Source organism: Bufo gargarizans, chromosome 4 (assembly GCF_014858855.1).
Source record: "Bufo gargarizans isolate SCDJY-AF-19 chromosome 4, ASM1485885v1, whole genome shotgun sequence".
Taxonomy (NCBI): domain Eukaryota; kingdom Metazoa; phylum Chordata; class Amphibia; order Anura; family Bufonidae; genus Bufo; species Bufo gargarizans.
Genome location: NC_058083.1, coordinates 307622968 through 307636639, shown reverse-complemented (window position 1 = coordinate 307636639; position 13672 = coordinate 307622968). Strand labels below are relative to the sequence as shown.

The 13672-nt window shown below is 41.5% G+C and overlaps 1 protein-coding gene across 2 annotated transcripts in view; it reads left to right on the top strand.

The window, feature by feature from the left end:
• The window catches only part of TPD52L1 (TPD52 like 1), a 183603-nt gene that overhangs the window by 127942 nt on the left and 41989 nt on the right, over positions 1-13672 (top strand). For both annotated transcript variants that reach the window (XM_044291503.1, XM_044291502.1), the window contains one exon: positions 10771-10872. In XM_044291503.1, the coding sequence (XP_044147438.1) occupies positions 10771-10872 (102 nt within the window). The remainder of the gene's footprint in view (positions 1-10770; positions 10873-13672) is intronic.

Genomic DNA, 13672 nt, shown 5'->3' with positions numbered 1-13672 from the left:
CAATGCCACACAGAGTTCTAGCAGCAGACACATCTCTAGAACAACTGTTAAGAGGAGACTTTGTGAATCAGACCTTCATGGTAGAATATCTGCTAGGAAACCACTGCTAAGGACAGGCAACAAGCAGAAGAGACATGTTTGGGCTAAAGAACACAAGGAATGGACATTAGACCAGTGGAAATCTGTGCTTTGGTCTGATGAGTCCAAATTTGAGATCTTTGGTTCCAACCATCTTGTGCGACGCAGAAAAGGTGAACAGATGGACTCTACATGCCTGGTTCCCACCGTGCAGCATGGAGGAGGAGGTGTGATGGTGTGGGGGTGCTTTGCTGGTGACACTGTTGGGGATTTATTCAAAATTGAAGGCATACTGAACCAGCAAGGCTACCACAGCATCTTGCAGCGGCATGCTATTCCATCCGGTTTGCGTTTAGTTGGACCATCATTTATTTTTCAACAGGACAATGATCCCAAACACACCTCCAGGCTGTGTAAGGGCTATTGGACCATGAAGGAGAGTGATTGGGTGCTGCGCCAGATGACCTGGCCTCCACAGTCACCGGACCTGAACCCAATCGAGATGGTTTGGGGTGAGCTAGACCGCAGAGTGAAGGCAAAAGGGCCAAGTGCAAAGCATCTCTGGGAACTCCTTCAAGACTGTTGGAAGACCATTTCAGGTGACTACCTCTTGAAGCTCATCAAGAGAATGCCAAGAGTGTGCAAAGCAGTAATCAAAGCAAAAGGTGGCTACTTTGAAGAACCTAGAATATGACATATTTTCAGTTGTTTCACAATTTTTTGTAGTTTTTATCAGTTTTGATGCCTTCAGTGTGAATCTACAATTTTCATAAACATGAAAATAAAGAAAACTCTATGAATGAGAATATGAGTCCAAATTTTTGGTCTGTACTGTATATTAACATATTTTAATGCAAGCAGAAACGCATGGTGATATATAGAGTAAACCAGTTAGGCTTAATACACATTTTCACTAACTCTCTTCCATCAGGTTTTCATTGCTTTATGACAGTCAGAATAGTGTAGGAGTCTAGTAAAAAAAAAAAAAAAATTCTATCTAGTAACAGGGGTATCCCATAAACATAATTAATTAACTATCCACATGATAAGTGATAACTGTATTATCACTGGGGGTCTGACCACAAAAATAGGGGTCCCTGAATCCTCATTGTGAATGGAGCGGTGGTGTTCATGCATGATCACAGCTCAATTTACTTTTATGGGACAGATGGAAATAGCCGACCGCAATGCTCCAAAGTCCCATAGAAGTGAAAAGGGAGATGGTTACGGAGCATGTGCTCCATACACACAGGGGACTCAGGGGCCCTCATTCTTGTGAAACTGTGGGTAGGTGATTGTTTATGAAAAAAATCCCTTAAATCTCTCAAAGATTAAGCCTATTTTGGCCTTAAGGACGCTGCCCCATTTTTTTTATTTGATATGACACTTTATGTGGTAATAACTAGGGATGAGCGAACCGACTTCGGATGAAAGATCCAAAGTCGATTCTCATAATACTTCATTTGAATACTGTATGGAGCGAGCACTCCGTACAGTATTAGAATGTATTGGCTCCTATAACTTCATAAATCAATTTCTACTGTAAAAAAACATTTCCCGAACTCGAGTTCAGTTCCAACGTACCACTTGGAACCAAACCCGATTTCGGGAAATGTTTTTTTACAGTAGAAATTGATTTATGAAGCTAATATGCGATTAGCATAGAAGCCAATACATTCTAATACTATATGGAGTGCTCGCTTCGTACAGTATTCAAATTAAGTATTATGCAAATCGACTTTGGATGTTTCATTCAAAGTACATTCGCTCATCCCTAGTAATAACTTTGGAATGCTTTTACTTATCCTAATGATTCTGAGACTGAGAATTTTTTTTCATGGCATGTTGTACTTCATGGTAAATTTGGGTCAATATATTTAGTTTTTATTCTTTTCAAATTATTTTTATAAATTTTCAAAGAAAGAAAAGAGGGTTACAAATTATCGAAGCAGTTAAAGGCAAATGTACAATGGTACAGACATCTGATAAGGCGAGCATTAGCAATAGCAATAACATGGGACTTTTACGCCCGCGAGCTAGATACCAGAGATATTTTGTTTTTATTTATAAAGCTAAATATTATGAAAATGTAACAACATTTGCAATATTCCAAAGTTAAAGAGTAACCAATCTTTATTTTTTTCCCCTCAGACTGTGTCAGTGCATAGTTATACCTTACTAATATAGTTCATTCACCAGTTCCATTCTTTTCCCTGCATAAAGTCTGTCCAAAGATCAACTGTTGTGGCCCCTAAACTTGTAATCCATTGCATATTGCCAACAGAACCGGTGAAGGAAGTATATTAGTAAAGTATAACTATGCACTGACACAGTCTATCTGAACACAAAAAAAAAATGTTTACTTACTCTTTAAATTTCTCTGCTTTTAAGACACAAAATAGCTGATAATTAATGTTTACAATATGTCCACTATATGTTGGCATTATTATTCAGTTGTACTTTTATTTTTTGGAGAGGATAAAAGACTTATAAGTCTAGCAGCAATTTTATAAATTTTCAAGAAAATTTCCAAATACAATTTTTTAGGGACCAATTCAGCTTTAAGATCCCTATATATTAGAACTCACCCCCACATAAATCAACCAAGTTAAAAAACTGCACACCTTAAAGTATAAAATACCAATAAACAAAGCAAAGACCCAAAATTAGGGTCCAAAATTATACAGCACAAGTAAATTGTAGGTGCCAAATATCAATACCTCCTAAATGGGGAAACTCCAGGCACTCAACATATGAAAAATTACACAAAAATATATCCAAAAATATATACAGTGGGATGCGAAATTTTGGGCAACCTTGTTAATCGTCATGATTTTCCTGTATAAATCGTTGGTTGTTACGATAAAAAATGTCAGTTAAATATATCATATAGCAGACACACACAGTGATATTTGAGAAGTGAAATTAAGTTTATTGGATTTACAGAAAGTGTGCTATAATTGTTTAAACAAAATTAGTCAGGTGCATAAATTTGGGCCCCACAAAAAAGAAATGAAATCAATATTTAGTAGATCCTCCTTTTGCAGAAATTACAGCCTCTAAGCACTTCCTGTAGGTTCCAATGAGACTCTGGATTCTGGTTGAAGGTATTTTGGACCATTCCTCTTTGCAAAACATCTTTAGTTCATTCAGGTTCGATGGCTTCTGAGCATGGACAGCTCTCTTTAAGTCACACCACAGATTTTCTATTATATTCAGGTCTGGGGACTGAGATGGCCATTCCAGAACGTTGGCCTTAGTGGATTTTGAGCAGTGTTTAGGGTCGTTGTCTTGTTGAAAGATCCAGCCCCGGCGCAGCTTCAGCTTTGTCACTGATTCCTGGACATTGGTCTCCAGAATCTTCTGATACTGAGTGGAATCCATGCGTCCCTCAACTTTGACAAGATTCCCAGTCCCTGTACTGGCCACACAGCACCACAGCATGATGAAACCACCACCATATTTTGCTGTAGGTAGCAGGTGTTTTTCTTGGAATGCTGTGTTATTTTTCCTCCATGCATAACGCCCCTTGTTATGGCCAAATAACTCAATTTTAGTTTCATCAGTCCACAGCACCTTATTCCAAAATGAAGCTGGCTTGTCCAAATGTGCTTTAGCCCACCTCAAGTGACACTTTTTGTGCTGTGGGCGGAGAAAAGGCTTTCTCTGCATCACTCTCACATACAGCATCTCCTTGTGTAAAGTGCGCCGAATGGATGAACGATGCACAGTGACTCCATCTGCAGCAAGATGATGTTGTAGGTCTTTGGTGCTGGTCTGTGGGTTGACTCTGACTGTTCTCACCATTCGTCGCTTCTGCCTATCAGAGATTTTTCTTGGTCTGCCACTTAGAGCCTTAACTTGAACTGAGCCTGTGGTCTTCCATTTCCTCAATATGTTCCTAACTGTGGAAACAGACAGCTTTCTGTATCCTTCCCCTAAACCATGATGGTGAACAATCTTTGTCTTCAGGTTTGAGAGTTGTTTTGAGACAAAAGAGGAGGGAAACTTACAATTGACCCCCTTAAATACTCTTTCTCATAATTGGATTCGCCTGTGTATGTAGGTCAGGGGTCACTGAGCTTACCAAGCCAATTTGAGTTCCAATAATTAGTTCTAAAGGTTTTGGAATCAATAAAATGACAACAGCGCCCAAATGTATGCACCTGACTAATTTGGTTTAAACAATTATAGCGCACTTTCTGTAAATCCAATAAACTTTGTTTCACTTCTCAAATATCACTGTGTGTGTCTCCTATATGATATATTTAACTGACATTTTTTATTGTAACAACCAACGATTTATACAGGAAAATCATGACTATTAACAAGATTGCCCAAACTTTCGCATCCCACTGTATTTATTAAAGTTGATAAAAACTAATTAAATAAGCAGGTAAGTAAATTGACATAGACAAACACAAGGACAAGGAGAGTACCAAAACATGCCAGAAAATCAAGTATTTATAACAATACAGGAATGTAGTCAAGGTTGGGTAAGGAGGAAACAAAGTAATATGTAGATACAAAGTCAAACTATATGGCCCACCTCCAGGACACCCAGACATGTGTTTTGTGTCAGCTTCCAGTAGTACTTTGCTTTATTTTTTTATTTTTATGGGATTCACCATGTGGTATATTTAATATAAAAGCTGCAGGTCGATAGGAATATGGTGTTAGCAAATTTATATAGGTTTATTGAATGTTTTACTGCTTTTGCATGATAAAATCACTTTTTTATTATTTGTCAAGGGAACTGTATGTGGCCTTGTTTTTGCCAGATGGCCTATAGTTTTTACTGGTACAATTTTTGGGTGTTTATGACCAAGTTACATTCATACAACTGTATTCATATTCATAGCTGTTTCAGGGTGATTGCCCCTCATCAGTGCAGAGCAGAGAGTAATGGCTTAACTGGGTGAGAGGCCTTTATCAAGATTTTTTTTAGGGGGTACTATCTCTCTTTGGGGAGAGAGCGCCTTAATTGGCATGAGGAGACTTATAGGTCATACGTGCTCCTCTGGAATTCTGGGAAGAAAGGGATGCAACAGATGTCCAAAGATGAGGTGCTGCCTTATTTTTATCCGAGTAATGTCTCAAGGCCTATTTAAAGGGTGGAACATTGACTGCCTTACATCTGGTGACATTAGAGGCAGAGCTTGTTAAGTGCTCATTTGCATCCCTTTCTTCTCAGAATTCCAGAGGAGCATGTATGGCCTAGAAGTCTCCTCACGCTGACTCAGTAGCTCTCTCCCCAAGGAGAGATAGTACCCCCAAATTCATCAGGATAATGCTCACGCACACACAGAAAGGGTTTCGCAGGAAAGTCTCTGCCATATTGCAACACTCCCTTGGCCTGCCCGGTTACCAGATTCATCACCAATTGAGCATTTATAGGACCAGCACTTCCTACAAGTGCATCATATCTACAGACACAGCTGCAACATCAGTGGGCAAATGTGCCGCAGTATACCATACAGATGGCTAACCATATCTCATCTGGTATCCAACCTAGATGCGGCCCAACGGGACCTACTTTCAATTGCATCGTTTACCTCAATAAATGTATCGTTTTGTTGTAATATTGTAATTGCTTACATATATCATCATTACATTCACCCATAAAAAGTTTCATTCCATTCCAACAAAAACATAATTTTTTTTTTGTCAATTAATGTTTACCTGGGACTTCAATTCTTTCACTCTGAATTGTGCACATTTCCAAATTGCTCTTTACACTACCGTATATGCCCATAACACCACAAGAAACAATAAAATGTTACTGACACAGAGAAGAAGTTACCCTTCTTTGATATCACTTCCGGCTCTGCAGCTATTGGCAGAAGCTGTACCCAAAACACTTCCCGCTGTACCTACCCAGAGCTCTCTACTCGCTTCCAGATTAGTTTCTTTCTTTTCTTATACAAATGAAGGAGGCGACAGCTAAAATTGGTCAGATTGCATTCAGAGGTTTGGCAGATCAGGGAGTCTATGTGCTACAGCTGCAGAGCAGGAAGTGATGTGAGAGGAGGAAGGGTCATTGTCACCGTGCGGTTCACTGTGACAGTTGTGACCGTGTAGGCTGGCTGCATGCCTTCTCGCGTACTGGCTGGAGGCTGACTCCTGTGTATGCTGGTTGCTTGGGGCTGCCTGCTGGTTGCGGTGTCTCGTGTGAACTGTTGCCTGTGAATGTTTGCACTCCCCGTATCTGCTTCTCTGTGCAGTTCTTATCACTGTTGCCGTGCAGGCTGCCTGCGGACTCTCTTGCGTACTGACTGCAGGCTGACACCTGTGTATGCTGGTTGCTTGGGACTGCGTGCTGGCAGCGGTGTGTGTGAACTGTGGCCTGCGTTTGTGGCTTCCGTGTCTGCATCTCTGTGGTTCCTACCACTATTGTTTAACCTGCTGTAGTGTCATGTTCCATATTACATTTGTAATAAAGTTCTCTGTTGGTCCTTGGTCTGTTTTGCCTGTCTTGTTTGCAAAACGTCCCGGAGGTCTGCCTTGGGCCTTTGGCACATGACGCCATTTTAGCAACTTTTCCTGAACTGCCTAGTAACATGCAGCCATGTAATTTCCAGAGGTGTTAAAGAGGACCTGTTACCACTCCTGACATGTCTGTTTTAGTCAATTTTTGTATTCCACATAAAATGGCAATTCTGGAGAATTCATTCTTATAATTGTATGTTGTGTCGTTCATCTATTATTCCTACTAGAAGGTTATAAAAACATATGTATGAACTAGAAAAGCTACAATTTCTGGGGAAATTGTGTGAAGTGTTCTTGCCTCTACCAGTAGTCTTCAACTGAAGTGGGCAGAGTAACTGGGTGGAGTGGCTTGAGTAACTGTTGTGTGGTTGGAGTGGCTGGAGTAACTGTGAAAAGGTTGGACTGGGCAGAGTAACTGTGTGGAGTGTTTGGAGTGAGTAAAGATACTAAACATTACATTAATTGATTAATCAAATTTAAAAAGTGCACATGGCAAGCTTGATAGAGTGAGAAATGCATTTCAACTTTTATTTATTTATATAGTACATTTAATTGCAATGTTGTTGCCCAAAGTGCTTCACAGTAACATTAAAACATACATTTATAAAAACATTAGCAGCCGATTTGTGTAGGTGGGCTTAAAAATGAGGGAGTGGTGGCAGTTTAGAAATCATGTCCTGATTTTTCAGCTCACACTCTATCTTTTGTCACTCTGCTGGCTGCTCACACACCTGGGTTCCTATGGCAACTCACTCTACAGCAAGCAGTTAAAATCAAACTGTCTCTGAAATATTAAATATGAAGGCACAGTCGCAGTTTAGAAATTGCCCTTCAAATTTGAGGTGCCTAGATTGGAGTTTCAATGAATGTCAATGGGCGGCGTGAGTTGCAATCAAATGGTCATATTGTGAAAACTATCAGGACTATGGCTTAGCCGTGGACATTTTTAGTGGCAGCAGGGATATATGAAGGTTTTTAAATAAGATTTGTGTAGGTGGGCTTGAAAATTAGGGAGTAGTGGCAGTTTATAAATCATGTCCTGATTTTTCAGCTCCCACTCTAGTTTTGAACATTTCGCCATTCATTCCTATGGGACCAATTTTGCCACAAAAACGCAGATATTTCGTGAACCATTCGGCGAAACATTCCACAAAGTAATAGCACACCAATCGGGAACAATCCGCACTTTTCGGTATATTACTGTCTATGTAGTGTAAAAACTGTGGGAGGAGTTAGGGTGGTAAATTTGGCTATAATAATAAGAATATATACACTTAATATATGTAAAACTAGGTATTACCAGTTAGGGTTGAGTTCTTGCACAAAAAAACAAAACAAACACATTGAATTTAGAAAATCCCTACAATGGCACTAGTACCCCTCCTTTATTGCCCAGAAACAGATTGGTTGGTATGCTTAGCATTTGAAGATTAGTATTCCCCATTTCATTACTATTACAATAATATATATTATAATCATGGTTATATTTCAACACTACATTATCAAAAAGTACTGCACTCGCTGTAAAATACCTCTAAACCAGCAAGTTATTTTTGGACATAATGAAGCTACAGTGCTGGGATAAATATTGTTTTCACTGCCAGTCCAAGATATGCGCCTGAAGCTGTCAGACTAACTGCTTTGGAGCATATAGGATATGTCATTAACAGTAATGTACCGTTATGACACTGACAAAAGCTGAAAATGCCTTTCTGGCACTAGATGTATTCTGGAACTGTCATAATGCATCAGTATTTTAATCTTACATTGCACTTAGGGGTCTTAAGACAAAGAAATCCGTTTCTGTATAAACAGTTTTTCTTCTGTTAAATGATTACTCTAAGCCTTCTCTTATCCCTCACAGGTTTGTGTGAAATATATATATATATATATATATATATATATATATATATGTTGTGAGGATTCGCTCTGGTAGGCAGGGTAAGCGGATGCAGAACAGAGGCAAAAGAAACAGTTTGTAAAACAAAACTTCAGTGTTTATTCACACAGGAGAAAAATACAAAGCAACATTTTTCAGTCTTAGTGTTCGTTCACACAAAGGAAAGTCCAAAGAACAAAAACACCTTGTTAGCAGGTTATTTCAGTGGTCCACTAGGGGCCTCTTTCCCCGCATGTGGCTCTAAGCCCTCTAGCACAGCACCAAGCCTCAGACCCCAAAACAGAGACCTTGATTCTGAGCCCAGCTGCCTATTTAAAAAAAATCCAGTAGAGCTCCCTTCTTTTGAGACGTATCGTCCGACGTGGTGGGGATAGGACGATATGTCTCAAAAGAAAGGAGCTCTACTGGATTTTTCGAGCTTAAGACTATTAAACCAGGGGGGCTTAATGTTGATTTTAGGGTGGCTTGAAGTCTCTGATTTGTTTTGTCCTTTTGTTTGTTTTCCCTTCCCTACATGTTGGTTTATTTGTGTGGGTTGTCCTAGTGATGTGAAGTTATCCTTATGTTGTGATGTTTTCCTGTGGGGTTCTGGGAAATTCTGCTTGTCCTCCGTGTAAGGTTGTCTATAAGTGCAATTGGTATACCAAAGGCTAATAACTAATAATTTTTATTTTTTCTATATTTGTTATAGATGAACTTGAAATCATATCTTGTAATGGATTATCTCTTTGAATACTGGAAGACAGCAGGACCTGATCGGCATTTAATAATTGATAGTACTAATATAATTCTTTGAATAATCTGTTTTTTATGAGTAGATACCTGAGGCCCGGCATTATGGGTGGAGCTTGGCGTCACACGCAGTCTGTGATTGTGAGTCTCCCTAAACACACGTGGTTGGACGGTGACTGCAGGCATGACACATGTGTAGGGTGATCACATTTGCTTAGTTCTCCCAATGAGGTGACTGGGACATGGAGGCACTTCACGGTGACATCTATGCCCGCTGGACCCTATATAGTTTGCTGCCTCTGATTTGGTTTTCCAGGCGGAGGCCGCACGCACAGGGAGTACAGGTGTGAAAGTGTATGTTGCACGGACCTGTAAGATAATAATTTTAGGTATATAAATATGGGGATGAGGTGGTTGATTGTGAGAGTGGCGTTCGCCATTGATTTGTAATATACCGCTGGACCCCCTTTGTTACGGCTAAGTAACTAAGTATTCAACAGTACAACAGGTCCGTTGCTAGGTATGACTGTCAGGTGATTGTTTACATGACTGTTGTGCCTGCTTGTCTATGCCCGCCCATTTTGGGGAGTGAGCATGCTCAGTCCGCCTGTGTTGCCGCGCGGCCATCTTGATTGTGGGCCGATGGTTACTGTATGATATAGATAGTCTCGCGGGATGAAACATTTCCCGCGCATGCGCAGTGTCGGGTTCTGGGCGCCGAGTGAGTCCTGCGGTCTTCAGAGATATATGAGATAACTACAAGTAAATTAATTTTTTTAATCAACACAATCATGGGCACCTGTAAGAGATTATTAATTGATCATGTTTATGCACCATAACTACGGTACATGTATTGCTGATCTTATTTATTACACTTGGCACTTTTTTTTGATAATTTGTAGTGTTTGGCTATATTTTTTTATACTATGATCATGTACAATTGAGTTTCACCTATTTTTATTGTTTATGTACTAATTGGAATGTAATTATGTAATCACATTGTATTAATTTTGTATGTTTTATAAGCACTTGATTTTGCACTAAGCATTATGGCTTGACAAAGGCTCTATAGAGAGCTGAAACGTTGCTGTTCACATATGAGTGAATAAAATACCCTTTTGCTTTTTACGGATACTTGTGTGCTGCCTTGGATTCTTTTTCTATATATATATATATATATACATATATATATATATATATATATATATATATATACATACACACACATAAAGCAAGCCCAGGAGAGGAGAGAGTATAGGTGTGATAGTTCAACTGATTAAAACATTGATTTTATTTTGTTGATTGGAGACTCCGTTCCCAAGTTGTGATAGGCCTTTGGTGCAATGAAGACGTCACCATTGCTACTGTTGCACCCAAGTTCCACTCCTTTCTGTGGCCAGCCCTAACTTGGCTGCGTTCATTTACAGGGCCAGGCAGCGGCAAATAAGAAAGGGAGGGTCTGGCCACAGAAATAAGGGGAGCTTGGGTGCAACAACATCAATGGTGACGCCCTTTAGGAGACTGAGTTGAATAAAGTTTGAACAATAATACTAATGCAGTTTTAATTATAGGTACAAGAAGACACAAGAAACCTTAAGCCAAGCTGGGATGAAAGCTTCTGCTGCAATAACAAATGTGGGAAGTGCCATTGGAAAGAAGCTAGGAGATATGAGGTACTTACATGGATACAGCATAAACAATTTATTCAAAGCTTGAAGATATGTAGTATTTACGCACATCAATGTGGCATGAGCAGTTTATTTATTTTTAAAAATGGGTAGTGTAAGAGGTTATGGTAACCAAGAAACATCTAAAATGATGAGGGCATGCACAGTGAAGCAAGGTGTACCGCCTTCAGCTTCATCTGCACAATGCGCATGCAGGTGGAGAAGGGTCCTGGACTTATCTTTGGTAAGTTATTTTATTACAAAATGTAAAAACAACTGGTTTTGATATGGGTAGGTTTGGAACTAGAGATGAGCGAATTTCTAAAACAAAAATTCGAATCATCAGGTTTGCAGAATTTTCCCCCAAAATTTGCTTTGATACGAATATATTCACGGCGAATCGTAATAAAAAAAAGGCTATTTCCGGGCTGCATAGAGCCTTTATATGGGTGTAGAACACTGTGCTTTGCAGTTACACGCATAGGGAGTGTGCTGGGGTAGGGAAATAATACTGTCAGTCAGTATGACATGCAGATGACAGGCGTCGCTATTAGAATCACACTGCACACTTCACTTATTTGGGCAGTCATGGGGCCAAAACCGATCAAAAAAACTCAAGTATTAACTCAGCCTTACAGGTCGATGTTAGTGTAAAGAAAAAGTGCACTCCTTTTACACCCTCGTAAGTTGATTCCACATAGATGTCTACAGAACCTGTTCTATTAAACGCGTATACAAGTACAGGGTGTCAGCAGTAAGTTTGTGTTGACGTCATGGATTAATTTGCCCTTCCTCTGATCCGTCAGAACAATAACCCACAAAAAACGGATCCTGTCTGTAGAGCATATGCCTTCACTCGGTCAGCATTTGGTCAGTAATCCATCAGTATTGCTAATGCCCCAAAAAAATACATGAGTGGGTCTAAAACAGAGATTTCCTCCCTTCTGAAAGATCAGAAGAAAGTAAAAATAAATGATGATGTCAGCCAGGCCGAAAGCCAAAATAGTAGACCAGTCATGAAGTGAGGAGGATGGGAACAGCATGAGAAGTCCACAGAGTGGACCTATGACATAGTGGTGAGGTAGAAGCAGCACGAGGAGACCACAGAGTGGCCCAATGACAGGGTCTGAGGTTGGCAGCAGTATGAGGAGGTGACCAAGTGGCACAATAACAGAGTCTGGAGGTGGGGGATGCAGCAGCAGCATCATGAGGCCAACGAATGGCACAATTATAGATTCTGTAGATGGCAGAAGCATGATTAGGCCAGCAAGTGGCAAGGTGACATAGTGTGCATATAGCAGCAGGATGAGGAGACCACAGAGTGGCAAGGTGACGTGGTGTGGAGATGGCAGCAACAGCAGGAGACCACAGAGTGGCAAGGTGACACATAGTGTGGTGATGGCCGCAGAAGGATCCCACAGAGTGGCAAGGTGACATAGTGTAGAGATGGCAGTAGCAGCAGCAGCATCAAGAGGATACCATAGAATGGCAAGGTGACATAGTCTGGAGATGGCAGCAGCAGGATCCACAAAGTGGCAAGGTGACATAGTGTGGAGATGGCGCCAGCAGCATGAGGAGACCACAGAGTGGCGAAGGTGGGTGAAATAAGGAGCTCTTGGCATCAGATGTGTGGCATCAGGCGGGTTTCAGCATCAAAGTAGCTGAGGCAGGTAGTCAGAAGAAAACGGTCTCTTGTATCAAAGTGTTGGTGTGGCACCATGGATGATCTAGTCTGATGCATCAGGAGTTGGTGGTTAGAAATCCTGGCTGATCCACACATGATTCACCTTGACAGAGGTCAGTCTCTCCACGTTTTGGGTGGACAGGTGAGTTCTCCTTGGGGTAACTATGGCCCCCACCACACTAAACACCCGCTCTGATTCCACACTACTGGCCCGGCAGGACAGCTTTTCCAGGGCAAACTCTGCTAGTTGCGACCACAAATCCAGTTTGGCTACCCAGTAGTAAAGCAGATCTTCAATGTTGGGTGGCAGGGTGCTGTCCAAGTATGTCACCACCTGCTGGTTCAGGTCCTGCTCCAGGTCTAGCTGCTGCTCGTGAGTAGTTTCTTCCCTATGCCGGTGAATAAAGCTACTCATCAGCGACTCTAGACTCAGGCTGCTGCTGATAGAGCTGGTACTGCTCCTGCCACCCCAGTCCTCCCCAGCAGCCATGGCAGTAGAACATGAGCACAGAGGGCGGCCCCTGGTCAGACCTGCGAGAGGATGGACGATGGGGCAAATAGGCAGCGTTTGTCCTCCCTCTTGGTGGGTGTAAAAAAGGCCCCATTCTGGACCGGTAGCAAGGGTCCAACAAGCTGGAGAGCCAGAAGTCATCCAGCTGCCGAATGGTGACAATTCGGCTGTCACTACGCAAGCAAGTGAGCATGCAGCGGGCCATTTGTGCAAGTGACTCGGAAGGACTCCCTGTCTCCTTCTCCATTGCATACTGCCAAGGTGTGTCTGGGTCATCTGCCTCATCTTCCTCATCGTCCTGTAGCTCCTCTGGCTGCTCCTGTCCTGTCAGCTGAGTAGAAAAACCACCCATTTGGCTACACATTGCCTGTGCTCCAATGTCCTCCTCCCTCTCCTCTTCCAGTTCAGCCCCAACAGGGCTCATGTGGCCATGAGATCAAGGCGCCACATCTCCTGTCCCCTGACAAGCCATTGTTACCACCATCTGTTCCAGGACATGAAGCAGTGAAATGACGACATTCATCCCGTAGTCATAGCAACTGACAAATAATGTGGCGTCCGCAAAGGGCCTGAGCAAAGGGCAGGTGTCATGCCTGAGCTGCCAGTGGCTG